The sequence below is a fragment of the Oryza sativa genome, chromosome 5 (genome assembly GCF_034140825.1).
Source record: "Oryza sativa Japonica Group chromosome 5, ASM3414082v1".
NCBI classification, from domain to species: Eukaryota; Viridiplantae; Streptophyta; class Magnoliopsida; order Poales; family Poaceae; genus Oryza; species Oryza sativa.
The window spans coordinates 7,716,570-7,744,385 of NC_089039.1; the positions used below are offsets into that span (position 1 = coordinate 7,716,570).

Here is a 27,816-nt window from a genome sequence, read left to right on the forward strand (position 1 = left end):
TTTTAAGGAATTTGTGAAAATAATTTATGTAGAAATTTAGTTTCCTGAATTCATATTGGACACGATCTGATAGCACATAGGTTCGTTTAATATATTTTTAGGAAAGGTAGTAGCTATTATTAGATCAGGGAAGCCAAATGTTGTTATAATACTGACAAATAATATTTGTTCTCACCAGCTGATAAAATTTTTCGAGGAAGTACCCCCTCTGTCTCTAAATATTTGACGCCGTTGATTTTTTAAATATGTTTGACTGTTCATCTCATTGAAAAACTGTTGTGAAATATGTAAAACTATATGTATATGTAAAAGTATATTTAATAATGAATCAAATGATATGGAAAGCATTAATATTTATTTAAATTTTTCAAATAAGACGAATGGTAAAACAAGTTTAAAAAAGTCAACGGCGTCAGAAGAAGGGAGTAGGAACTTGTATTAATTAACCAATATAGTGCGGATCAGTTCCAACGATAGGTTTACCAATGGAGAAATTTTACGGTTATTAAAAGACACCAAAATAATTAAGTGTAATTAAATTCGAAATTGCGGTACCGCTCGTCGTCGCCTTAAGATAGTAAAATTACTAAAATTAATGGAGGTCAGGAGCTTGTTAACCGTGAACCTGCAGACTCGATCAAACCAGGTACAGATTGGATTGCGCTTGATGATTGTTTTACATATATAAGTAAGCCGTGCCATTAGCACTGTATTTACAAAGACTAATCGAAAATGTAATAGTAACTACGAACAATTTTGATAGTTCAGTGTTAGATAGTTACAGTGTTACACCCTTTTCCTGATGGAACTTTGTTAGGCAGCCACAATATAATCTAGAATAAACAACAGGAGGGATAATTATAAAGGTAGTACTGGGCAGAAAAAAATGCACATATATATATATATATATATATGTATGTATTATTAGAAAAAAAATGGCATAGATATAGATACATAAGAAATAAGTGAATTACACCAGCTGGCGCAGTGGCACATCCGGAAAAAAACATGAAAGAATGAGGGAAATAAAGCAAAGAATAAAGCTAGGTCGTCACTTATTTATTCCAGAAATGGCCAATGGCCATTTCCTAGTGCTCCGACCCTCAGCAAAATAATCTCATCAGTAGCTAAATCGTGCAGCAAGCAAGATGCCCTCGATCTCCATGGATCTCCATCATGGGTAGGCCGACGAAGGCGTTTCCTTCTTTGGGGCTGACTCGGGTTTTGGCTCGGGCTTAGACTCTGGCTGTGGTTCTGTTTTTGCTTCTGGCTTGGATTCTGGTTCTGGTTTTGACTTTGAGTATGACTTTCGCTCTGGCTTCGGTTCAGCCTTCGACTCAGACTTTGGCTCTGTCTTTGGTTCTGGTTGCGATTCTGCCTTTGGTTCAGTCTGTGGGGTAGGCTCCGATTTAGGTTCAGACTTGGGTTCAGACTTTGGCTCCGCCTTAGTCTCGGGATTTGGTTCTGACTGTGGCTCAGACTTGGGCTCTGATTTTGGTTCTGCGTATAGCTCGGACTTTGGCTTTGGCTCAGACTTAGGCTCTGACTTTGCTTCTGGTTGTGGCGTGGACTCTGCCTTTGGCTCTGGTTTTGATTCAGGCTCTGCCTTTGATTCGGGCTTAGACTCCGAGTAAGTTGCCGGCTTCGACTCCGGCTGCGACGCAGACATTGCCTCTGGCTCCGGCTTGGGCTCATCTTTTGGCCCAGGCTTTGCCTGCGAGTAAGAATCCGACTTCGGCTCCTGCTGCGACGCAGGCTTTGCCTCTGGCTCCGACGACTTCTCATACGCAGCACGGCCTCGCCTGCTGAGGAAACGGGCGCCATGCCCTAGTCCCCAACCGCTCGCCGCCCCTTCATCAGCAAAGGCTCCAATCGCCGCCACCACCACTCCAAGGAGGAGCACAGCGACGGCAAGGCAAGGAGAGCTCCTCGCCATGGCTGGCAAAGCTAGCTAAGTTGCTTTGCTACCCCTCCCTCCCTCCCCCTCTCTCTCTCTCTCTCCTTATCTTCTTCTCCCTCAATCCTGTGTGCCTTGTGTGTGTGTTTCTCTGAGCGATGTGCCAATGGATGGAAGGGTGGCTGGGATTTATAGCCTAGGAACTGGAGCGAAGGATGGCTGGGGGATTCATTGCTGGCGAAATGCAAGCAGGTGTTGTCACGTGGCTCCACTCCATGACACCGGGCCAGCCAATCGATATGGTCGGTCTCTAGCAAGCCGCCTCTGCCAACCTCTCATCGAGTATCCTGCATGCATGCTTCCTTTCTCAAATCTGCCTTTACACTAACTGGTAACCGTAATTACTTTCCGCTAATCAATCAGCACCTCTCCTCATTAATCAATTCATTAGTTACATGTTATTTTAACTAGGAAGGTAGCCCGCACATTCGCGCGGGCATTCATGAATCATTGCTTAAATATTTCTTTTAAGATATTTTGTTAGTTTATAATATGTAATATTTAATTAATCTATATAAGCACCTATCTATAAAATTAATCTTCTTCATCATTTAAGAAGACATAGGTCTTTTAAGTCTAAATTAAAAAGTAAGGTGTTGTTTTTCTTTTTAATTGAATGTGTTGGGCTCTTATTTTAACAAATCTCAAAAAGGTTATTGCTAATAAATGTGTTTTATTCCTTTTTTTTAATTAGTTCACATTTGACACAATTAGTTGTATGTACTTACATATGAATCAACAAAAATAGAGTAGATATATTCTAGACCTCACTTCCTATAATATGTGTGATATATATTTTTTAAATACATTTAGTCGACCTGAGTTTTTAAACTCAAATTTAATAGTAAGGAATATAATATTTAAAACCATCAATCAACTGCTATGGCATAGAATAGAGGGAAGTCTATTAATATGTGGTCACTTAAAAATGATGCAATGGTTATGTATGGTTGCCTCAATTTAAGGGAAAATTAAGAACCACAGTGATTCTAATAAATTATAAGATTTTCTACAATTTGTTCGTTTACACTCTATTGACATTTTTCTTTTTTTTATTTCATACAAATATTATTTTTAGTTCAAATTTATGATATGATAAATAATGACTACATTACACCCTATGTGTCAATTTTTTTAAAATAAAATTTTATCTATAAGGAAGTAAGATTGGTATATATTCTCAATGTTTATTAATAAATGGATTTTATGGGACATAAGGCTACGGTAAATTTATGGGCGTGTATACTACAGTATATTTCCATTATGTGATAGATAATTCATTTGGAAACGTTTCGCGAGGCTCTACGCCCATTGTGAATAAGATTTGATGGGTAATTAAATAGAACTGTACATGCAAAATTGTTTCTGGAATGTAATGTATTGTGAATGCTTCCGTGATTTAAATAATTTCTATAATATTTATGGAAAGCTAGTTTTATGGGCTATCAACCCCAACATAAAACATGGTCCAAAATCTTCAAGAGATGTTGAAAAAAATTGTAAAGGAAGCTGATGTAATTGTTGTGACATGTGAAACAACCCGGAGTTAGAATTTTGGTTGACGTTTTCAATTCACACAAAGATGAAACATTTTGAGCACTAGTACTTGACCTATTATATGCATGTGGTATCCCTCTTAATAGTACGACATCCTAAACTCAAATGTAAAAAGGAAAGTTATACCAGCAGGAATACCATCACACCATTTTCTTTCTTCACTTGGAGGGTTACCAACGTCAAGGTCATTTGATCATTGGGAAAATCTCATCTTCTTGATCTTTGACATTTCATCTTTCATTTCTCAAAAGGTTGATGCGGATAATCCATGGCTTCAAATGGTCTCGCATGGTCCATCACGACAAAGTCTTCACTCGCTCTTCACCACCAGTTTCGGTTCGTCGGCGTCAAGCCCCTTGCTTGTCCTCACTACTGCATGGTCCATCGCAGCTGAGCATCGCTTGCGCTTCACCGTCTTGCCATAGGTAGTCACTTCATACCTCGCATCTTCAACTTCTTGACTTCAATTCTCATCCATCGGTAAAATCCATCTTCTAGCTTCTCACACCATCTTTATTTCTAACAATCTTGAACCATGGTGTATATTATTCAACATGTCCATCACCTCATGATGGGATGTCATCAAGTATTCTCATCATCAACATTTGACTCTTGTTGATTCCCAATATGTGAGGTATCATCCTTTTTGTCATTAATCCACAATCCTATCACTTGATTCTCACATTTGAGCCATCAACCTTCTTTTTTTGCTTGAGGCCAGAACATAATCTGTCATCACAAACTTATAGCAAAGGTTAGTTCCAACAACCATTGTTATTAATCACCAAAACTCCTCCTAACACAAAATTAGAGAACTTGATCTTTCAGATGATCACAACAAAGCGCTTTAAGAAGAATGCTAAGTGCCTCTAGCTTCTCTTTGTTCATGTGAGGGATCTTGTACTTATTCCCTCTACTAGTTTTCATTACCTCCATATAGCAGCTTTGTACTCCCACGAACACCCTATTAAGAGTGTTTGGATCGTAGTCATTGTATTCCTTATGAACATTCTCTCTTTGCTAGCTCCTCCATGTTTGTAGAGACCCGAGTAGATGTTAAGGACTGAAGTGAGCCAAAGAAGCCAATTCATATCAGGGAAATTTGGAGGTTGATTCACGAGACGAATAGCAAGACCCATTTGAGCTACTGCAACACCAAACTGTTCATCATCGATTCGGACAAGCGTTCTAGCATTATCTTGCTGAATAAATATTGTTCTTCTTGCATCTTCTTGGTGCCAACATGCTCTAATAGCTAGGAAAACTTTAAAGAACATGAAAGATCTCATAGTTTATCTATGAACCTTGATAGTGTTCCTCTTTCTCCACTACGGTTGCTCCTTTGTGCGGATTCCTATTAGTACATCAAGACTAACAAGAACCCGCACAAAGAGGACACCGTGGTAACGGAGGAGTTAGCTCGTCCCATGCCAAGAGCCACATCGCAGCTCATCAGCTCGCCAATTTCATCGCCTCCCTTCCCCTGCAGTGCAACACCAACTTGCACCATTTTCTTGCGCACAAAATCATTGAACCAATAAACTATCAAGTCGTTGCCTTCATATCCAAATCAGGCCAAAACTCGTACTCATCCAAATCAAACCCATCTTGCGTATAGATTATATTCTTGCCTTCTTCTAATAAGTGGCCGGATTTACGATCAAATCACTTGTCTCGAAGCTGTTGCCCGCATCTCCGGGCAGTAGGCCATATCCCTCCATGATGTGAGTGCACCATGCTGCTGCTGCCACTGATCACACCACCCTTCTCCACTTCCCTACAATCTTGAATCCCACCGACATTCTCCTCTGTTTCCCTACAATCTTGAAACCCCACCCTTCTCCTCCACTTCGCCATAGTCTTGAATCCTACCACCCTTCTCCTCCACTTCCCCACAATCCTGGAACTCAGTCTCGGGCACAAGCTCCTGGTCTGAGGAGAACTGGTCGTCGTTGTACCCATCTTGTGTATCCAGAACAAAATATTCGCCTTCTTCAAATAAGTGGTCGTATCTTCACGAGTACCACATTCCTCGACGGTGTTGCTTACTGCATCTGGGAGGCACTTTGCAACCCACCGTCGTCATCATCACCACAAGACAACCTCCTGCCTAAGCTGCTACCATCAAAACCCAACCCTCTGTTGCCATCGTCATCATCGCCGCCGCCACAACCCAACCCTCCGTCGCCGTCATCACCGCAGCCGCAACCCAACTCTTCACCACCCCTGTAGGCTTGCTGTTGCTGTAGCCCCTAGGGCTTTCCCCTCTGCAGCCCCTAGGGCCTTCCCTGCCGTAGCCCCTAGGGTTTCCGTCACCAGCACCCATAGTGTTTCCACCACCCCTGCCCCTAGGGTTTTCGTCACCAGCGCCCAAAGGGTTTCCGCCACCACCATTGGACATGTTGTCACACACTGGATGTGGCTTGCTTGTGGGGAAGTGGATGGGGGTTGTGTGGCGTGATGTTGGGTGGGAGAAGCGGCGTGGAGGGAGAAGAGAACACGATGGGGAAGAGGAGAAAACGTGAGAGGATAATGCAGCGCTTGGGAGGAAAATTCGTGTGGAGCATAAACATTCGATGGTATTAGATGGACCCACTTCAGTGCGTTTTATTTGTACGAGTACTTTTCTAACGAGGCAGTTTAGGCATCAAGCTTTTTGGGACAATTTCAACAGGGTAAAGCGACCACCTTTGTGGGACGGAGGGAGTATTAATTAAACTTGCCCTTACCATTGTACGGAACATGGTTAATGGCAGGTAAACATCGCGTGAGTGATAGGACTTGGAGCTAATCACTGATGTTAACAGAGCTGATTACTCATAAAGATGGATGCACAGTTACATGAATGCACAGTTCTGACCGTATTGATTTTCTCGTTTGTGCAGAGGGTAAACTCATGACAATGCTGTCCATACGGAGTTACTACAGTAATTAGCAGGCACACCTGGTTGACCAAGAGCTGGTTACTTATGTCAATCAGTTTATAAACAACTAAAAAAATGATTTGCATGTAAATTTTTACATTTATACTTATCCTTAGTAACTTAAAACACATTGTAAAACATACACTACGTTAAATATACTCTAAAATTAGCTTTAAAATAATGTTTTAAAATTTAAATTTTAGCAATGACTCATTTTCGTTGTATGGCAAAAACGATAAGGCTCTAGGCCTACAGGTTTCTTTTGGAACTCGCATTCTAGTTGTTTGCTCAATGGCTTTTAAGGGTTTTTTTTATTGTAGTCCATTTTCTAATTAATATTGTCTTCTAAAACCATGAATAATACAGATAAAAGTTTACCCATAATATTTTTTTCGTTATTCACAGCAAATAAGTCGTAGCTCAACCCAATCAGAGACTGGAAATTTTTTAAGGAATTTGTGAAAATAATTTATGTAGAAATTTAGTTTCCTGCATTCATATTGGACACGATCTGATAGCACATAGGTTCGTTTAATATATTTTTAGGAAAGGTAGTAGCTATTATTAGATCAGGGAAGCCAAATGTTGTTATAATACTGACAAATAATATTTGTTCTCACCAGCTGATAAAATTTTTCGAGGAAGTACCCCCTCTGTCTCTAAATATTTGACGCCGTTGATTTTTTAAATATGTTTGACTGTTCATCTCATTGAAAAACTGTTGTGAAATATGTAAAACTATATGTATATGTAAAAGTATATTTAATAATGAATCAAATGATATGGAAAGCATTAATATTTATTTAAATTTTTCAAATAAGACGAATGGTAAAACAAGTTTAAAAAAGTCAACGGCGTCAGAAGAAGGGAGTAGGAACTTGTATTAATTAACCAATATAGTGCGGATCAGTTCCAACGATAGGTTTACCAATGGAGAAATTTTACGGTTATTAAAAGACACCAAAATAATTAAGTGTAATTAAATTCGAAATTGCGGTACCGCTCGTCGTCGCCTTAAGATAGTAAAATTACTAAAATTAATGGAGGTCAGGAGCTTGTTAACCGTGAACCTGCAGACTCGATCAAACCAGGTACAGATTGGATTGCGCTTGATGATTGTTTTACATATATAAGTAAGCCGTGCCATTAGCACTGTATTTACAAAGACTAATCGAAAATGTAATAGTAACTACGAACAATTTTGATAGTTCAGTGTTAGATAGTTACAGTGTTACACCCTTTTCCTGATGGAACTTTGTTAGGCAGCCACAATATAATCTAGAATAAACAACAGGAGGGATAATTATAAAGGTAGTACTGGGCAGAAAAAAATGCACATATATATATATATATATATATATATATATATATATATATATATATATGTATGTATTATTAGAAAAAAAATGGCATAGATATAGATACATAAGAAATAAGTGAATTACACCAGCTGGCGCAGTGGCACATCCGGAAAAAAACATGAAAGAATGAGGGAAATAAAGCAAAGAATAAAGCTAGGTCGTCACTTATTTATTCCAGAAATGGCCAATGGCCATTTCCTAGTGCTCCGACCTTCAGCAAAATAATCTCATCAGTAGCTAAATCGTGCAGCAAGCAAGATGCCCTCGATCTCCATGGATCTCCATCATGGGTAGGCCGACGAAGGCGTTTCCTTCTTTGGGGCTGACTCGGGTTTTGGCTCGGGCTTAGACTCTGGCTGTCGTTCTGCTTTTGCTTCTGGCTTGGATTCTGGTTCTGGTTTTGACTTTGAGTATGACTTTCGCTCTGGCTTCGGTTCAGCCTTCGACTCAGACTTTGGCTCTGTCTTTGGTTCTGGTTGCGATTCTGCCCTTGGTTCAGTCTGTGGGGTAGGCTCTGATTTAGGTTCATACTTGGGTTCAGACTTTGGCTCCGCCTTAGTCTCGGGATTTGGTTCTGACTGTGGCTCGGACTTGGGCTCTGATTTTGGTTCTGCGTATGGCTCGGACTTTGGCTTTGGCTCAGACTTAGGCTCTGACTTTGCTTCTGGTTGTGGCGTGGACTCTGCCTTTGGCTCTGGTTTTGATTCAGGCTCTGCCTTTGATTCGGGCTTAGACTCCGAGTAAGTTGCCGGCTTCGACTCCGGCTGCGACGCAGACATTGCCTCTGGCTCCGGCTTGGGCTCATCTTTTGGCCCAGGCTTTGCCTGCGAGTAAGAATCCGACTTCGGCTCCTGCTGCGACGCAGGCTTTGCCTCTGGCTCCGACGACTTCTCATACGCAGCACGGCCTCGCCTGCTGAGGAAACGGGCGCCATGCCCTAGTCCCCAACCGCTCGCCGCTTCTTCATCAGCAAAGGCTCCAATCGCCGCCACCACCACTCCAAGGAGGAGCACAGCGACGGCGAGGCAAGGAGAGCTCCTCGCCATGGCTAGCAAAGCTAGCTAAGTTGCTTTGCTACCCCCCTCTCTCTCTCTCTCTCGCTCTCTCTTCCCTTATCTTCTTCTCCCTCACTCCTGTGTTTCTTGTGTGCGTGTTTCTCTGAGCGATGTGGCAATGGATGGAAGGGTGGCTGGGATTTATAGCCTGGGAACTGGATGGAAGGATGGCTGGGGGATTCATTGCTGGCGAAAGGCAAGCAGGTGTTGTCACGTGGCTCCACTCCATGACACCCGGCCACCCAATCGATATGGTCGGTCTCTAGCAAGCCGCCTCTGCCAACCTCTCATCGAGTGTTCCGCATGCATGCTTCCTTTCTCGAATTTGTCTTTACACTAACTGGTAACCATAATTACTTTCTGCTAATCAGTCAGCACCTCTCCTCATTAATCAATTCATTAGTTACGTGTTATTTTAACTAGAAGAGGTAGCCCACGCGTTCGCGTGGGCATTCATGAATCATTGCTTAAATATTTCTTTTAAGATATTTGTTAGTTTATAATATGAAATATTTAATTAATCTATATAAGCACCTATCTATAAAGTTAATCTTCTTCATCATTTAAGAAGACATAGGTCTTTTAAGTCTAAATTAAAAAGTAAGGTGTTGTTTTTCTTTTTAATTGAATGTGTTGGGCTCTTATTTTAACAAATCTCAAAAAGGTTATTGCTAATAAATGCGTTTTATTCCTTTTTTTAATTAGTTCACATTTGACACAATTTGTTGTATGTACTTACATATCAATCAATAAAAATAGAGTAGATATATTCTAGACCTCGCATCCTATAATATGTGTGATATATATTTTTTAAATACATTTTGTCGACCCGAGTGTTAAAACTCAAATTTAATAGTAAGGAATATAATATTTAAAACCATCTATGTACTGCTATGGCATAGAATAGAGGGAAGTCTATTGATATGTGGTCACTTAAAAATGATGCAATGGTTATGTATGGTTGTGTCAATTTGAGGGAAAATTAAGAACCACAATGATTCTAATAAATTATAAGATTTTCTACAATTGGTTCGTGTCGGAAGTACTCCGAACCCCTTATTATATTTGAAGGATGAATAGAATAAATCAATTCTTCCATCAAACATAATAAGGCATTCGACGCTGCGAGAGAAAGATATATGAGACCTGTTAACAACCAAATTTGGTAATTGCTGGGCCTTTAGCCTGCCAGTTAACTTCAGCCCGAGATGTGCCTGTCAAACCACTCGATGGCGGTGATCAGATGTGTTACACATTCAGGAGACTTGACACAAAATAGCTAATGATCTACATTGTCTCAAATATCTTTAACTCATACTCATGTTTAATATCCTCCTAACAAAAGGAACACACTAAACACTTTCATCCAAGCACATGATATCTCTAACATAAGGAGTTCTAAGTTCTAAGTCTTAGTTAGTATCATACAACATAGTACTTAGATATATATGGCCGACCGGCCAAATAGTTAGGTTCGCGGAAGCATTTTCTACCCAAAAGATCTTTCATGCAACTGACTAGGGTAGATCCTAGTAAGAACCATTATGGAAGAACGAAACATCCCCTGTGAAATCATACATCTCAAGAGTGATCTCACCTGCAACCAAGTCTAAGCATACAACAAACCAACAATTCAAGCAGGAGTCAGTACAAATAAATTGTACTGGCAAGCACCAAGCAAGCCTAATACTCTACATGCATGGCATATTCAAAGTAAAGCTTACAATGGATATTTTTAGCATAAAGCATATTTTGTTTGAAAGACCATTTTCAAATTCAGATTTCCTTTCAATTAAATTTCAGTAAGCTTACACTTAGCAAATGGGCATCAAAGTAGGTGTTAATCACATATAACATAGCTCCTTATTACCTTCCATGGCAGCAAGGACATAATCCACAAATCACATCACATTTTGAAGTTTAAATTCAGCTTTTGGAAGAATAAAACACAAGTCTATACTCATGACATATTCACATGCCGCTCATGACTGCGAGCATGGCTAATCGATTAGTTTTAACTCTGTAGAGTACGTACACTTTACCCACATGATGCGAAATAATAATTATGCAAAAGCATGGTACGCGATACATAAGTACCCGATTTATAACTCACAACAAAGCCCTTCAAAAATTCATGATATAGCCTTACACCTACACGATACGTGTTCCTTCATCCTAGTCATACTAGAAATATGACCTAGAACCGTTAAGTGGCGGGCCCATGCCTTAAACTTAATGCTGTGGTGACAGACACGACGGGAACCCACCACGTGGCACTATACCGTTGTATTGGACACGCTTAGTCATCTAAACTACCACATCGGGGTAAATAGGAAGCTCCTCTGAATTATTCGAACTCATACACACTGGCCTACCAAGATGTAAGGCTAAACCATAAATAATTTACTAAGCTTGGGCTATCTCATACTAGCACATGTGGTTGTACTGTATACGAAATGAACTGACATTGAGTGAAGTCCTTAGGTCGGTCTAGGCACACTCTCCCCCTATCAGCACACAACTAATCACCATATGTATACCACATGAGGCCCAAACCTAAAATCCACATTTTCCAATATTTTATTTAACAAATATCACATTTTATCATTTCTGTCAAGACCATAAATTAGATCATTTTATATACATAATTGAGCCCAAATGGTAAGTAAACCCAACACTAAGCATGACTAAGCATTTTCATAGACATGTGACCTCAAACATCAAACTTAATGTGACAAAATGAATTGTTCCTAAGGCTAGGAATAATGGTTAAGGTCTTTTGTGGAGTTTAGGTGATAATGCAAGTTAAGGAGTTGATCTAACAAATTTTACAAAGTTTTAATGGATTAGTGTACAATCGACATGCACATTTTGCAATTCTTTTCAAAAACCTCCAAATCATAGGTTCAATGTGATCAAAGAGGGGAGGTGGCTTGCCTTGCTCTACTACAAAGTAGGTCTCCTCGTGATTCAACTGCGAATCATCTAAACATACATATGCAAAATCAAAATTATAAACATACACATTAAAATCCAACATGCTCTAAAAAGAATGCTTTTCATAGATTAAGTGTGTTCTGTGTTAAATTGATTTTTAGTGAAAGAATTTTCATTTTAACAGTTTCCATTCAAAACTTACAAATTTTTAAAGTGTCTTCATGTTAAATATAGACCTACATGCATTTCGGATTTTTGAGACATAAATCTTCATGATTTTGTTAAGTCTAACATTTTTATATGCAGAGCATAAAAATATGATTCCAACAAAATTTAGTTTGTAAATTTTAGAGTTAGAATGAATTTTCTACTAATTTCTAAAGTTTTACCATTTTTCAGTTGATGAGAAACTAGTTTTGCATTTTCTCTATTTTTCTCAAATCATTATCTCTCTCGGGTCCACCGGTCAGTGACTATACTTTTGCGCATAAGTCCCTGGTTCTCGGGAAATAGATCCAGCAGACCCTGAGCACGTGTTCCAGGATTTTATTCAAAACGGTACTTGAGTTTTAAGTTATTTACTCGTTAGTACACAACCCCACATGTAAGTGTCTAAATGATTTTCTTAAACACCCTGGAAGTTTTAAAAGATTGCAAGGTTAGGCCCTTGCTCTTGACGGAGCAGAGGGGCAGCTCTCCCGCGAGCTTCCCCACATTGCCGGCGGCGAACGGCGGCGATTCAGTTCGAGCTCCCAAAACAAAAAGTGTAGAGGACAACCGTACGAACCTATCGGTAGCTTTCTTGCAAGATTTGGTGCTCTATAGCGGCTGTTAAGGTGTTAGAGGTGGCGGCTAGCTTTTTTGTATGGTAAGGACTCTAGGGACTACTAGGAAGCTCACCAAGCAACGCGAGGTCTTGGCGATGGAGAGCTGGTCGGGCGGCGGCGCAGCGGCTTCGGTATCGTCGGCGATGCACCTTCGGGCTTGATCTGTTCAAAGCGATTTTAGATGGCACAAGATAGCTCTAGGCTTAAAAGAATGCGCCGAAGCTCACCAGAGAAGGAGGAAAAAGGAAAATGGCGTCGGCGGCCAGAGTTGCGGATGAAAAAGGGGATCTCCCGCCGAGGTCCAACTCAGATCGATTCCTTTGGGATTCTTGATCCACTACTAAAAAAATGATTTTTCATGGCGTTTGGAAAATATTTTTCATGGCGGCTAAGTGAAAAAACCGCCAGCGCAGAAAATCGCGGGGGTCGGGGGTCACGGGCCGCCAGCGGAAACACAACTTCGCTAGCGGTCGCCTTAAGCCGGCCGCCAACGAATATATGGTATTTTCACTGGCGGCCCTCTTAACTTGACGCCAGCGAAAATCGTCATTTTCGCTGGCGGTAGGTTAAGAAAACCGCCAGCAAAAATAGCCTATTTTTGCTAGCGGAGTTGTTACCATTTTCGCTGGCGGATAATGGAGAGCGCAAGATAAAAAATCAAGCCATTAAGAAATCACCGCGCGCATCCACCTACCCGTCCTTATCCTCTCTCCTCCTCCCTCCTCCCTCCATATCTAGCCCTCTCTTCCTTCCTAGTCCCTCCAAATCCAACACCTCCTCCCTCGGATCCACAGGCGGCAGCACTCGCGAGCGATCGGAGGAGAGGGCGGCGGCGAGCTTGGGGCGCGGGCGGCATGCTCGGGCGTGGGCGATAGCGCTCGGGTGCGGGCGACGCAGGAGAGTGCGGCGGCGAGCTCGGGGCGTGGGTGGCGAGGTCGGGCGTGGGCGGCGGCGCTCGGGCACGGGTGACGGAGGAGAGGACGGCACGAGGTCAGGCGTAGGCGGCCCGGGCGGCGGCGCTCGGCGACAGGGAGGCGCGAGGCACCGGATCCGGCGACGGGGAGGTGCGAGGCGGCGGATCCGGCGACGGAAAGGCGCGAGGCGGTGGATCCGGCGACAGGGAGGCGTGAGGCGACATATCCACAGGTCTCTCTCCCCCACTCCTCACTCCTCCCCATTCCCCGCCGCCACCACCCCCTCTCCCTCTCTCAAATCTAGCGTTGCGTGGCTTTGCAGCGGCGGTGGCGAGGCGGAGAAGGTGGAGGTCGCCGAGGCTCGGCAGCAGGGTCGTCGAGGCGGTAGAGGTCGCCGGGGCTCGGCAGCACTGCAGCAGCGTCGTCGAGGCGGAGGCGGTTGAGGCCGACGGGGCTCGGTAGTGGCGACGGTGATGGTGGATGGGACTTCAAGGATGACGACGCCGGCGACGGCGGTTCTCTGTATTTGTGATGCTTGTAATATTTGTGATGATATTTGTGAAGCATTGTATTTGGATTGATGCTTGGTGTTCAAATTTTTTGTTAAATGTGTGGATATTTTTTATGCTTGAATGCTTGGGAGAATGGAAATTTTTAGCTGTAAATTTTTCATGTAAATTTATGTGTGGATGGAGTTCTGATGGAGGTAGACGGAGCAGTGTTTTTTTTAATATAGTTTTGCTTTTCAAATTTCCGCCTCTTCGCTGGCGGCTAGGGCAGCTGCATGGTTTTGATTTTTGCTGGCGGTTGGTGGAAGACAACAGCCAGCAAAAATGGATCTTTGCTGGCGGTTGGCTAAAGACGACCGCCAGCGAAAATTCATTTTCGCTAACGGTCGATAACCGCCAGCGAAGATCTTGATCTTCACTGGCCTTTGCTTTGTGGCGGCTCTAAATTCCGCCAGCAAAAACCTAAAATGGCCGCCACGAAAAATGGTTTTCGTAGTAGTGATCAATGGAGGTTGATGAAGCTCGTGGCGAAGTGGTTCAGCTTGTCGCGAACCGTGGTAAGCCGGGCAACGAACAATGGTGATGCGGCGGTGTCCAAAGCGCGGCGGCGTCCCAAGTTGACGCGGTCGCGTTCCCAGAGATTGGCTGCACCAAATGAGGCGTTCTTGGTGGTGTTAGAGAGGGTGTTGAGAGTAGACAAGGGCGAGAGAGAGAGAGAGTGATGGTCCGGTGGTCGGGTAATATATGGTGTCGCCGGCAGAGGAAAGGAGGAGGAGCGCACGTTGCCGGCGTCCATGCTCACGCGCGTGGCGTGAGTGTTCTGGCCGTGGGCCCGTGTGGAGAACGTTGTGAGGCTGACAATAAGGTCCCACCATGCAGCCCTGGCCCACATGGCAGTGATTTGCGTGAGAGAGGGAAAAGAGATCTAGGTTTTTGACCAAGTCTGGGACTGTGGTGAAATTCCAACTTTGGGCTCGATTTAAAATTAGTTCCAGGCAGAATTTGGGTTAGTGACCAGTGGCAAAGTTGTAAAACAATGTTTACTCTACAGGTTGGATCAAGTCTTACAGCCTAGGAGTCCAAGGTCGAATTTTGGCAAGGTGTCAATGTGTGCTCCAGAGAATCTGTCAAAATCCTGTGTTTGGAGAGTTGCTTGGTCCATCTAATGACTTGATAAATCGAACTAAAATTTACATTTGTTTTCTAAGGTTAGTTAGAAGTTTACATAGATTTTCCCCAGATTTTTGAGTTGTTACAAATATTTTTCTTAAGCTCATTAGTTTTACTTAAGAATAAATATGCTCCTATAATGCATATGCAAAACATCTCAAAATGCAAAAGCAATTAAACATAAAATTTTTAGGCAAAAATTTTATTCATTTTACTTCATCCATCATTTCCATGTTTTCCATACATCCAAACTTGTGGTATGTGACAGTTCGTTTACACCCTATTGACATTTTCTTTTTTTTATTTCATACAGATATTATTTTTAGTTCAAATTTATGATATGATAAATAATGACAACATTACACCCTATGTGTCAATTTTTTTAAAAGAAAAATTTATCTATAAGGAAGTAAGATTGGTATATATTCTCATTGTTTATTAATAAATGGATTTTATGGGACATGAGGCTACGGTAAATTCATGGGCTTGTATACTACAATATATTTCCATTATGTGATAGATGATTCATTTGGAAACGTTTTATATATAGTGTGTGAGGCTCTACGCAACCATTAAGAATACGATTTGATGGGTAATTAAATATAACTGTACATGCAACATTGTTTTTGGATTGTAATGTATTGTGAATGCTTCTTTGATTTAAATATTTTCTATAACAGTCTGTTTGGTTGAAGGGAGTTTCTAGGAGGGATTGGGAGTTTAAAGGGATGAGGCTATTAACTGTTTTGTTTGGTTAGGGGACATGGCAATTTTGGTGGGATGGGGATGGGGAATTGAGGAATGAATTCTCTCCTTTTCAATACCTGGGTAGGGGCAGGTAATTGGGAGGGAATTCCTCTTTTACTTCGCCTAAACAAATCTCAGCCATCCGTTTTCATTAATGATCTAATCTCCAACTAAACTCCCTATCAATTTCCACCACCTCTACCAAACAAGAGACTGGGATGAAAAATCAAATTCCCATCTTAATCTCACCATCAATTTCCTCGTGTAAACTCCCAATCCCCTTCCCTCAAGTTGCCAAACAAGCCGTAATATTTATGGAAAGCTAGTTTTATGGGCTATCAACCCCAACATAAAACATGGTCTAAAATCTTCAAGAGATCTTGAATCCCTTTCAACTCACACAAGGATGAAACATTTTGAGCACTAGTACTTGACCAATTATATGCATGTGATATCCCTCTTAATAGTACGGCAACGTATTCTGTGCACTCAGGCACTTCGGTGCACTCGTGCACTCGCTCGATCTACACCCTCGAATCTCGATCTGAAGGATGTGATCGAAGAAAGACATTTTTGCATAAAACCCTTTGTGCTATGCTGCTCGTGGGGTGAAGTCTGGAAGGGAGAAGAAAGAATAAAACGAGGGGTTGTGTGTAGATCGAAAACCTCATCCGGTCCTCCATCTCCGCTCGGCGTCAATGGAGGCTCGAATCCGCCCGGCAAAACCACAGTCGACGGAGTGGAAAATCAAGTTTAAGCCTCCCGTTTTCCTTTTTCAATACTCCTCTCTAATCCTACCATTTAATTAATCTCTCTTTCTATCTCCTGGCTGTAGATTTCGTTGCATCGGCTGCAGCATAAGCGACTCCATTCATTGTACTCGCTAATTTCTTGTGCTCTTTGCCTTTTTGAGGTCCGTCGACGGCAGCAGCACTGATGGCGTAATCGCTAGCCATGCAAACTAGCTGATGCTACAAAGCACAAAGAGAGGCAAATTTTCAAAGCTGTAGTCGTTGATTTAAGATTGCTCGTGTATAAATTGTGTATATCTTGATGTATACACCTTAGATTGTCTTGTTTCTCCCATTGAGATGTGATTGCTCGAGTGTAGACTCTTGGCATTCGACATCATTGTCATTTTTGTTCCTTTTATATGTGGCTGATGCATGTCAACTAAACACAAAAGCTTTTGTTTTTGCCTCTGTGGAGCATGAGTTTCCTAGAGTATTTGAGCCGCAGCTGACGCCGCGTGGTGAGGGAGGACTCTGAGAAGATTTTTGAGCCGCCGTCGTCACTTCGTCACCACACGGAGAAGAAGGATTGGGATGTTTTAGATCTGGGGTGAAGCCTGGAATCCTGGACGGGAGAAGAAAGAACAAAACGAGGGGTCATGTGCTAACTTAGCAAGCGCGGGGGGTTTTATGAAAACATATCTTTCTTTGATCACACCCATCAGATTGTGATTTGAGGTTCTAGATTAAGCGAGTGCATGAGTTTACAGGATACGTTGTACGGCATCCTAAACTCAAATGTAAAAAGAAAAGTTATATCAGCAGGAATACATTCACACCATTTTCTTTCTTCACTTAGAGGGTTACCAACGTCAAGATTATTTGATCATGGGGAAAATCTCATCTTCTTGATCTTTAACATTTCATTTTCTATTTCTCAAATGATTGATACATGCAACATTGTTTCTGGAATGTAATGTATTGTGAATGCTTCTCTGATTTAAATATTTTCTATAAAATTTCTTATTAAATGTTAGGAATTGTGAGATCGAAACCAATCACTCTGTATTTGTTTTAGCTAGCCTTTACTTGGTATGAATTAATTAGAATTAAATTACATAATGCTTTTTGTAAAGCCCACAATGCATATCCGATCCAACTACCATAAAATTTTAAAAAGAGACCCTAGAAAGTCTTTATGTTCCAACGACCAAATAAATTATTTTAATTTTTTTGCATTCTAGTATATATATTGTTTGTTCCTATTTAATACACCCTACGGCTAAAAAGTTAAGGCAAAGCTAAGCACATTGTGCCTTCTCCCACTCTGTATATGCATTATTCTTAACTCCCTGAGTTTGGTCTACGTACTATATATCTACCGACTTCTATTGCATTCCGTCACGCATATTTGCGCAAGAAAATATTTGGGTTCCAAATTATAAAAAAGTTAATTACAATTTGTTCCAGAAGTAAATCTAATGGTTGAAAATAATTGGTCAAATATTTTTACTTTTTTTCTTTGAAATTTCTAAGGTTTTTTTTCTAATTTTTTAGACATGGTGACTTATGAGTGCTTTACATCATGTTTTTTTTGTAATTATTATTATTGATTGACATGTAAAGGATAGGGGCTATGTTCAAGTGATGTATTTTATTTTTTTAATAACGACAAGTATGGTTAATATGGATCTTGAATTATTTGTTTAATTATAAATAAAACAACAGTTAAAAAATTAAAATCATATATAACTTTTTAAATTATAATTATTTAGCTATCTAATTATTGGTTGGTTTATATTATGTTGTTATTTAAAAATAGAAAAATTACAGAGGAGGAAATTGGACAGGAGAGGAGATATGTGTATGTACTTATGGCAAAGGGAGAGTTTGGGAGTTTTTGTTCTTTTAGATAGATCCAATTAATGGGTTGTTAATGCCAAAATTTGGTATGCCCGAAGTCATCATCGGCCTAGAGTCAGTATCGGCTTCAGAGTCTTAGAATCGGCCGATGGGAGTTGTGAAATCGCCAGCAGTTGTGTTCTTGGTAGAGTCGGATCAATTAAAGGAAATTTATCTAGAGAGTCCGAGTTTAAGGAGGATACGGCATGGCAAGTATATCTATTAATTAGGATAAGTTTGTTAGTTCCTTTTATCTTTAGGAAAGTGTGTTTAGTGTCCTCTAAGGACTTTATGTTTTCCTTTTATCTTTAGGAGAGTTTCTTTCTTGTCCTACAAGGACTAGTATCTCCCCATGGGTATAAATATGTACCCTGGGGTCATTGTAAGATATCTCTCTCGATCAATATAACTACTCTCGGCGCATCGCCACCCTCTTTCGTGAGGTTTTTACTTATCATCCGGCAGAATTTGGCACCTGACGCGGGGCTGCATCGGTTCAGTTCGATCTCCGGCGAAGGGGTAAGTTCTACGTTCCGCCGCTGGCGCTGGCGAATCTACCGGCTATGTTGGTGTTGTTCAAGGCTGCATCGCTTCGATCTCTTGGATCGCTCTGGTTTGGTTGATATATTTGCCTACCTGATATCTCAATTCTATCTCTAATTGCATTGTGTTTAGAGACGCATCGGTTTAGCTGGGACTGTCTCAGTTAGGTCCGATCTTCTGTCTTAGCCGATATATCTTTACAATCACAATGGTGTTCTAAATAGATTTTTTATATCCATCACATTAGACAGATCTATCGGCTCATCGGGTATTAGATTATCATATACAATCTCGTGCTGTATCGGTTAGATTCGACCTACTAGATTGTTCTTGATAATATAAATCTTGTTAAGCCGATAGGTTCATGCTAGTGTTTTATCGGGGTGCTAGCCGATAAGTTAGATTTAGCCGATGACAACAAATACTTTATTGATTTATCTAATATTGTGGATTTTATGACATCGGACCTCCAGCCGATGTATGCTTTAACCTTCGGATCAATACTTGTTCTATTATATCATATTGTTAGCCGATTGGTTTCTACTGGATTATATTGCTATAATATTGTTATTTTTCATCATCAGTCGATCGCCTTTATATCATTATTTACATTGGACATATAGTCGATTGCTGAAAACCCTATCGCTATCAGCTAGTATCGGCATCGGCTGGAATTGCTCCATCGGCTTGTCAGCCGATCAGCTTATTGGTCTACTATTTGCATATCTTATCCGTTGCAGGGTCAAACTGACTGGCACGCCCGCATCTCGTTAACCTTTGGACCTGCACTGGAGCTAAGCAGATCTGCCAGGCCAGTGTGTTTTTTTTTTTGCATCAACACGGGTTCATCGGTCTAAATTATCTTTATTTATACATAAATATAATATTAACAAACAAAGTAATGTATTTCTTTTACCACTTAATTATTTTAATCTTATTAATTAATTCTTTGTGTTTCATATTATTCTAATATAAGCTACGTGTTGTTAATCGGGTGTTTAAAAATCTATATGATATCCCCTTAAAAATATGTCTCAAGTGACCAATTAATAGCTAGTCCAAAGCAATAATTTTTTTACTTGTTAAATATATATAGTTATGATTTGGGCCTTCAATTATATGACAAAATCTAATATAGTACGTGGATAAAAAATAGCTATAAGATTCAGATAAGATAGTTATGATATAATAATATGTTTGTGTCTAATACATCTATACTAGTTGCCCGCTTGCAATCCTAATGGTGAAATCATCCTCTTTCATCTCATCCGTCCATCCACCATTTCATTTAATCTTATCCGTCCATATGCCATCTCATCCCACTCCACCGATGCCAATGATTTCGGCAACCCGGGCGCGATGACTCCCGCCATCCCCACGCGCGCGCTACTCACTCCCTCCGGCCGTCCCAGCACGATTACTCCGCCCCCGTGCTCCTCCTCACTCCTCTCCTCCTTGCTCTACGCCTCCTCGCCGCTGACACCGCTGAGCGCTCCGCGCGCCCCCGTAGCTCCCTACACACTGCCTTCCCCACCTCCGCTGTGCCGCCCTCCCCATGACACCACTTCCCGCTCCGCCCCATGCGCCGGACGAGACCACGCCACGGCGCCGGCCCCCACGACCGCCGCCGCCGCCGTAGCAGCAGCGTCGGACTACGCGCACTACCCGAGGCTCTCGCCGGAGGACGTTGCCCCGCCTACCCCTGCACCCTACCACGCCGCGGCCGCCCTTCTCGGGCAATCCCTACGTCTCCTCCCCCGCCGGCGGCGTCGCACCCGCCTCCAAGAGTGCGTTCCAGCAGCCAAATCTGCCCTCCGTTGTTGCCAGGATTACTTGCGGTTTTTTTATAGCTGTTTCGGATTTCCATTTTTGCAGATACAATGGATACGGTGAAGAATGTTCTTGGCAAGATGGGGAAGAGGTTAGGAGAGGCGGCTCGCAAGACGGAGTCCCTCAACGCCCGGGACTACCCCCGACGGTTCCCCCTACTGCTGGAGCCACTGCGGCGCTCGACCAGGGACGCCGGACTAGCGCCGACGGGCCACTGTAGCGCCGAGCCACCACCGCGGTCCCACGTTCTGCCTATTCGCGCACGCCACGCTGGTCCGAGTTTGTCCCCGCCTGCACCAAGTTTGTCCAACGTTCCGCCAAACATTCTTCGAGATGCTTGGGAACTAGTGATTTGGGGACTACTTCAAGATGGAGGCATCTCACTCAGGTATTGAATCGTTCTAGATTCCCTGTTTATTCCCATTCTCATGCAATTGCGGCCGTGCTGTGCGAATCTAATGTTGCTTCTAATTTGGACTGGAATCATGGTTGGTTGGGTTGGCGAGTTGCAGATTTCAAGGCTGTTCAGTGAGGAAAACTGAGGGGTAGATCTGTTGATGATTTGGGGATATAATGGTGTAGCCCCTGATTTTTTGTTACAACATGACAGAAATTCAGTATTATTGGATGGATTCACGCAATGCGCTGCAATTTGTGCAGAAAAGGCAGTTTTTTTGTTGTGTATGATAGATCAAGTTTATTGGATCAGCTTCTCTTCGGAACTCCCCATTCGAGTTGTTGTGTTTTGGTATGTGGGAAGTATATACGCGATTTTGCTCCAAGTTTGTCTTGATAGAATTTATCTGCGCTGGCACACTTGATTCGGCACAAAGTAACTTTCTTGCTTTCCCATCCCCATTAGTCCTATTTTTATTTGTCAAATTTTTGCCCTGCTACCATTTTTGCTTTACTGACTCATGCATCCACAGGTCCACAACACTGTGCCTCCGCCGACACCGCAGCCAGATCGACCAGTCAAGCATCCACTGTGCCGATGTAATCCCCAGTCAAGCCAGATTGATGGGCAGATCCGATGCACCGGCCAGAAGAACGGGCTGCTCAGTTGTAGGTGAGTTAAACTTTGCCATCTTCCTTTGACTCCTCAATTACCTTCTTGGTTTGCTAGGTGCTCCATGAAATCCCGATTAGCAAATTTGTTGTTTTGTCTACCAGGATTGGTTTCGCCCAAAACTGAAGTGAAAAGAATTTGTTGGTGAAAAAAGAAGTTCAGAATCACAGGTTATGTCTCTTGATTGCAAGACAAACTGATTAACTGTGCTTGCAAGGGTGTTTGTAGAAACGGCTTAACCACTATTTCTTCCCAATCCTGGTAACAAGCAACAGACACAAGGTAATAACCTTTGGTGCCAGATGCTGCATCACACTCCTGAGTGAGCAGCAAATGTTTGACAAAATGCTTCTTAGGTACTGTTACTACTCTTGCATGCTATTTGATTCTTTTTTTCCAGGCCCAGTTGGCAGCTAAACTAGTATTGTTTACAAGTCAAAGATATATATATTGCAGAGAAGATCTTTGGTATGTGTTTGGCCTTTTATGTTAAGCGATAAATGACATGCAAAACATAAATTTCAGGTTTGTCATTACTCAAATACCCATTGACTGTATGCGTTGTTTCAAGTTGCAGAACCATACCATTGTCCTTTACAGTATATCTAATCATACTTTTTTTTTGTCCATTCATACTCCATACAAACTATTCTCAATTCTCAACTACCAATGTCTTCATATGGATGATCTTCAGTTGATGATCTTGCTAATTTAAGTGTCGTGACATTATCAGGCTCTAAGGAAGGACATGGCGATCTGCGAGAGCAGCATTGATATTATCAAGGTAACAGCGGCCAGTGTAGTGCCGGTTAATCTTGTATGAATACAGTCTTTATATATGCACACTGCCGATGTAGTACTATGTCTCTATGCATGCTTGTAACAATGCCTAAAAGACCAGGGAGAGGCTATGCAGAGGGATTGGGGAATGGGGACTGCCAATTTTCTACATTGATAAGTTTAGTGTTTCCCCTGGAAGGGATATGGCAGGGATATTCACAAAGTGCAGAATACGTGATTCAGTTGGAGAAAGGCAACACATGAGGAAGATGGTTTGCATAATAAATTATCTTAGGTTAAACTAATGTTTTTTTCTGATCTGGTGTTTTGTACCCTCATAACCATCTAGCTGTTGTAATTCATCAAGTACCCATGTTAAAGTGGTTGTACCCTATAGCAACCTAGCAGGGCTTTACATTTTGTTCTGTGCAAAAGTTGGCATGGAGTAAGAAACAGGGTTATGTTTACAATTTTCAAATAAATTATTCCTTACCAAGGCATTCCCTTCAGTTTTGTTGCCCACATGGCACATAGGGAACAGTTAGAAATTGTAAGAAATTTTATACTGAACATGAGGAAATTGTATTTCTCTTAAGTTTGTCTGATGGGTATATTGCTCAATCAAAGGGGCTGATCAAAAAACCAAAATAGCAGTCACACTTTGATGCATGAATATTACTACCTTCGTTTTTAAATATATAATATTATTGACTTGTAGGACATGATGCTTGACTGATAATTTTTTTAAAAAGCTATGTATATTTGTGACTTGTTTCATTACCATTAAAGATACTTCAAGCGCAACCTATATTTTTCCTGAAAAGTATTTCATTGCAAGATTTGGGAGGATTTCGTAGGTACTAAATAGCAAAAAAGAAAAAAAAGCTATGCTATGTTATGTTATTCAAACATATAAAAGTGAAAGTATATTGATTATTTACATGTGCGTCCTATCTTTTGATTATATGCCACTGTGAATTTGATTTTCGAAAGAATGTAATTTTAATATAGGTCACGACGTGTATTGCACGTGCACAATTTTAAAAAAATATTGCCTTAAAAAGTCAATATTGTTCTATCTTTGTATATACATTGCCAATATCAATAGAAGAGAGAGGGAACCGAATGGATGGAGGGACCGATAAGGGACGTGGCCCACGTAGGTCTTTCAATTTTTTAATAACAAAAATAAATCTAATGGGTCCACCATGTTTAAAGGTAAATCAATGGTTGTATTACGTGGTAATTTAGGAGCGTTTGTAAGAGTGCCACGTGACGGTTTATGAGTATTTATAAGATGTTTAATGGACTTTTATTATATAAGAGATATACGACTGGGCAATTAAAGCCTCTTGCACTACTGCAGAAAACACAACAACATTGCACGAGTTCACCCCAACCATTGACGGATCACGATAGGTGTGGCCGTCGTTGCCGAGCTTGCCATGGTTACGACACTACAGCTCTAACTTCACAAAACTCGGCCTTGACTCAACAGTATCACATCCCTGTATATGGCTGCCACCACCAAAGCTTGCTGCATTTCATCATTGCTAAGTAATCTACCGTCAAGGCGAGGTGCAATGCCACGTATACGAAACAACACAATGGACCATATAATATAATAAAGTTCAAACACGTTATTTTTCATAGTTTTACATTATATATAATATATACATGCTTTACAAATATTTGCGAAAATATATATTCCCCGTAGGTTGAGGCGTGCCACCGTACCGATGGCGCATGGCCGACCTAAGGGGTGGTGGCACAGAACCAACGCATGTGACCGCGTCGCTCCCGCACGGCACCCGCATGCCATCGCGGCAATGCAACATGTAGGCAGTCGGTTCTGCATGACCGATCCGCGGAATCATGTTGGTCCAGCATGACCAATCCGCTGGACCGAGTGGTTTCGCGCGACTGATTCGCGGGACCGCCCCTCCCGTCGGTTTCTTTCTTTTGAGTTGCACCGATGGCACGGCCCAAACCCGCACGAATGTATATTTCCGCCAATATTTTAAAAACAACCCGAAATATTATGTGTATTTTTCATAATTAGCTGGAAGCTCTGACTTCACTTGCTCCACCGTCCCATAGCTTATGTTCTTTAAAAAAAAAGATAATTGATCCATAGGCCATATCACTCTCGGCCCAATGCCTCTCCTGCCATATTTGCTCTTCTCCTGATCATTCGCCTGCGTGTTGGGCTAATTCGTTCTGGAAATATTCCTCCTGAGAAAGGGGTTAATGACTACCTATTGGCATATACGTACAACTTCTTTTTTCCAAATGCGCAAACACCTTTTCTACGCACTATGTTTTTGTTTTTGTGAGTGCAAACTTTTTTTTCCTGAAACATAAAGGCTCATCACCCTATAAGTAAATTTGGGTCAGTATATTTTGAAATTTACGAAGTCACCACAAGTGCCTCAGTATCGATGGGTACATCATGTACCACTGAAAAATAGTTAGCAATAAATACAAGCATATATATCAAATTTGTGACTTTAATTTGAGTGGGTAAGTTTCACCGGCAATCTAACTATTTTAGGGTGTGTTTGGTTCACGGTCAAGGTTGGATAGGATATGGCGATTCATATTTTACTCGATATGGCGATCCAGTTTTTTGTTTGGTAGAGTGAATATGGCGATCCAGTTTTTTGTTTGGTAGAGTGAATATGGCGATTCAGTTTTTTGTTTGGTTGTAGGAATGAAGATGGATTTGGTGATCTTTTTTTTGGTTAAGAGGAGTAGGATGGATGAGTGGTTGCAATCACCTCATCATTAGAGGTGGTGAGTATACCCCCTTCAAATTCACCAAACCCAAACATTATCAATCTACTGCAAAATAAAAAATCTAAAGAGAAATAAAAAAATCACAAAGAAATAAAAGGGAAAAAGGAGAAAACAGAAAAAAGGAAAAAAAATCACAAATCTTCTCGCCGCCTCGCTCCTCTCGTCAGCCGCCACCCGCCTCGACCGCCGCCTCGCTCCTCTTGCCGGCCGCCGCCCCGCTCCTCTCACTGGCCGCCGCCTCACCTTCTCCAGATCCGGTTGCTTCTCTCGCCGCTCCGCCTCGTCGCTCGCCAACCGCCGCAACGCTCGTCTCCTTCCCCACCTCTCGCCGCCCCGCCTCGTCTCCTTCCCCACCAGCCGCCACCCCGTCTTCTTCCCCACCGGCCGCCGCGCCATCTCCTTTCCCACCGGCCGCTGCCCCGTTTCTCCCAGATCCAGCCATCGTCATCGTCTCCATCCCCACCGGTCATCGCCATGGTGCACCGGCCGCTGCCGCTGTCGTGCACTTCCCGCTGCCGCCGCCGCCGTGTACCGGGCGCTGCCTCACTTGCGTCGTCGTCGAGGTCTCGTGGTGAGGGGTGACGCGACCCATGTTGGTCGCTCGCCCCGCTCGCCCGGGCGCCCGGGCGGTTGCATCCGGCCAAATCGGCCGGATCCCCCCGATCCAGCATCTAAGAGGAATATTCCTCTTCGGGCCACTCTATCCCATCCCCCGCCCACCAACCAAACATCCACAAAAAATGGGCCGCCATGTCCTATCCACCCAAATCACTCCATCCAAACACACCCTTACCTATGCTCACTTCACCACCTAACTTAAAGGTGGAGGCACATCGATAGATCCGCGATAGTGTATTATAGCTAGCCAATCTTGTAGATTAATAAATAATTTATGCTTAGTAAGCTACACCTTGATAATTTAAAAAACATAATTAAAACAAATAATATGAAATATGTGGCATTGTTGGATTGGATGCACTAAAGAATAAGTAAAAAAAAGGAAGAAAGGAGTACAACTTAGGGCCTGTTTAAATCACTTGGCAAGCTTTTTCACCCTATCACATCGAATGTTTGACACATGCATAAAGTATTAAATAAAAAAAACTAATTATATAGATTGCGTGTAAATTCGAGACAAATCTTTTAAGCCTAATTGCTCCATGACTTGACAATGTGGTGCTACAATAAGCATTTGCTAATGACGAATTAATTAGGCTTAATAAATTCGTCTCGCAGTTTACAAGCAGAATCTGTAATTTGTTTTATTATTAGATAATATTTAATACTTCAAATGTATGTCTGTATATTCAATGTGACACGGTAAAAATTTTCACTCTTAGATCTAAACACAGCCCTAGTGTTTGTAGACTCCATTACATGTCCAAAACATGCATGTGTCTTCCATGTGACCAACAAAGATACATGACACTTGGCAGAGTTAACAAGCATGACGGGATACGTCATATGTCGCATCCTAACTTAAAAGGATGACCATGTTAGGTGACAAAGATAGGAAAGGATGAATTAATTAGTACTAGAAAAATTTGTTAGATGCCGTGCTGATCGAGGATACAGTACACATGATCGACTTGGACTGATGAGCAAGCAGGTGCATTTCTCTCGTGCGTCGTCTGTGCTTTGACACAGCGAACGACCAAGAGTTAAAATGGATTAAGTTAGACTGCATAGTCTCAATTAATTCCAAACGCGCCTTTCAGTATGAGAGATAACCTTTTCTGCTTTCCCGGTAGCATATACAGGTTGCTAGTTAAATTGAATTTCACCAGACTTTTTAGTTCTGAAAAAGTATATGGCTGATCGTGCCATCTCCGCGAAGAGAAGAATTTTACAAAATGCATGCCATCGCGATCATCCTCAGTCTTTACTCAAAGGAAGTTGAGACATGCTATTCACGAAAAATATATACTCATTTAATTTCGTTTCAAAATATACTAACCTAAAACTGAATAAGACACATCCTATTATAACGAATTCGAAGAAAGACTTGCGTAGATTCATTGTACTATAACATGTCTTCAAATCTAGGTTGTGATATTTTGGGATATAGGGAGGAGATCAATATACAATAATTATCAACGAGGTTATATGGTAAAATAAGGGCATGGAAGGGTTGAAAGTGCATCTAGGCCCCTAATGATTTTGGTGATTAATTATAATGCGATTAGAGAGGACTAACATTTTTA

At 41.7% G+C, this 27,816-nt stretch overlaps 2 protein-coding genes and 1 long non-coding RNA gene across 3 annotated transcripts; 1 reads left to right on the top strand and 2 right to left on the bottom strand.

The window, feature by feature from the left end:
- Positions 1-879: 879 nt before the first annotated feature.
- LOC4338144 (uncharacterized) lies at positions 880-2,054 on the bottom strand. The gene has a single exon (XM_015783371.3). It carries the CDS (start codon positions 1,934-1,936, stop codon positions 1,175-1,177), a length of 762 nt encoding a protein of 253 aa, XP_015638857.1. The 5' UTR covers positions 1,937-2,054; the 3' UTR covers positions 880-1,174.
- Positions 2,055-7,810: 5,756 nt separating this feature from the next.
- Positions 7,811-8,968, bottom strand: LOC4338145 (uncharacterized). Its single transcript, XM_015783340.3, has one exon. It carries the CDS (start codon positions 8,843-8,845, stop codon positions 8,084-8,086), a length of 762 nt encoding a protein of 253 aa, XP_015638826.1. The 5' UTR covers positions 8,846-8,968; the 3' UTR covers positions 7,811-8,083.
- A 4,413-nt stretch (positions 8,969-13,381) lies between these two features.
- Positions 13,382-14,202, top strand: LOC136356481 (uncharacterized). Its single transcript, XR_010741322.1, has 2 exons — positions 13,382-13,764; positions 13,855-14,202. It is a non-coding gene; the product is annotated as an uncharacterized lncRNA (long non-coding RNA).
- Positions 14,203-27,816: the final 13,614 nt, after the last annotated feature.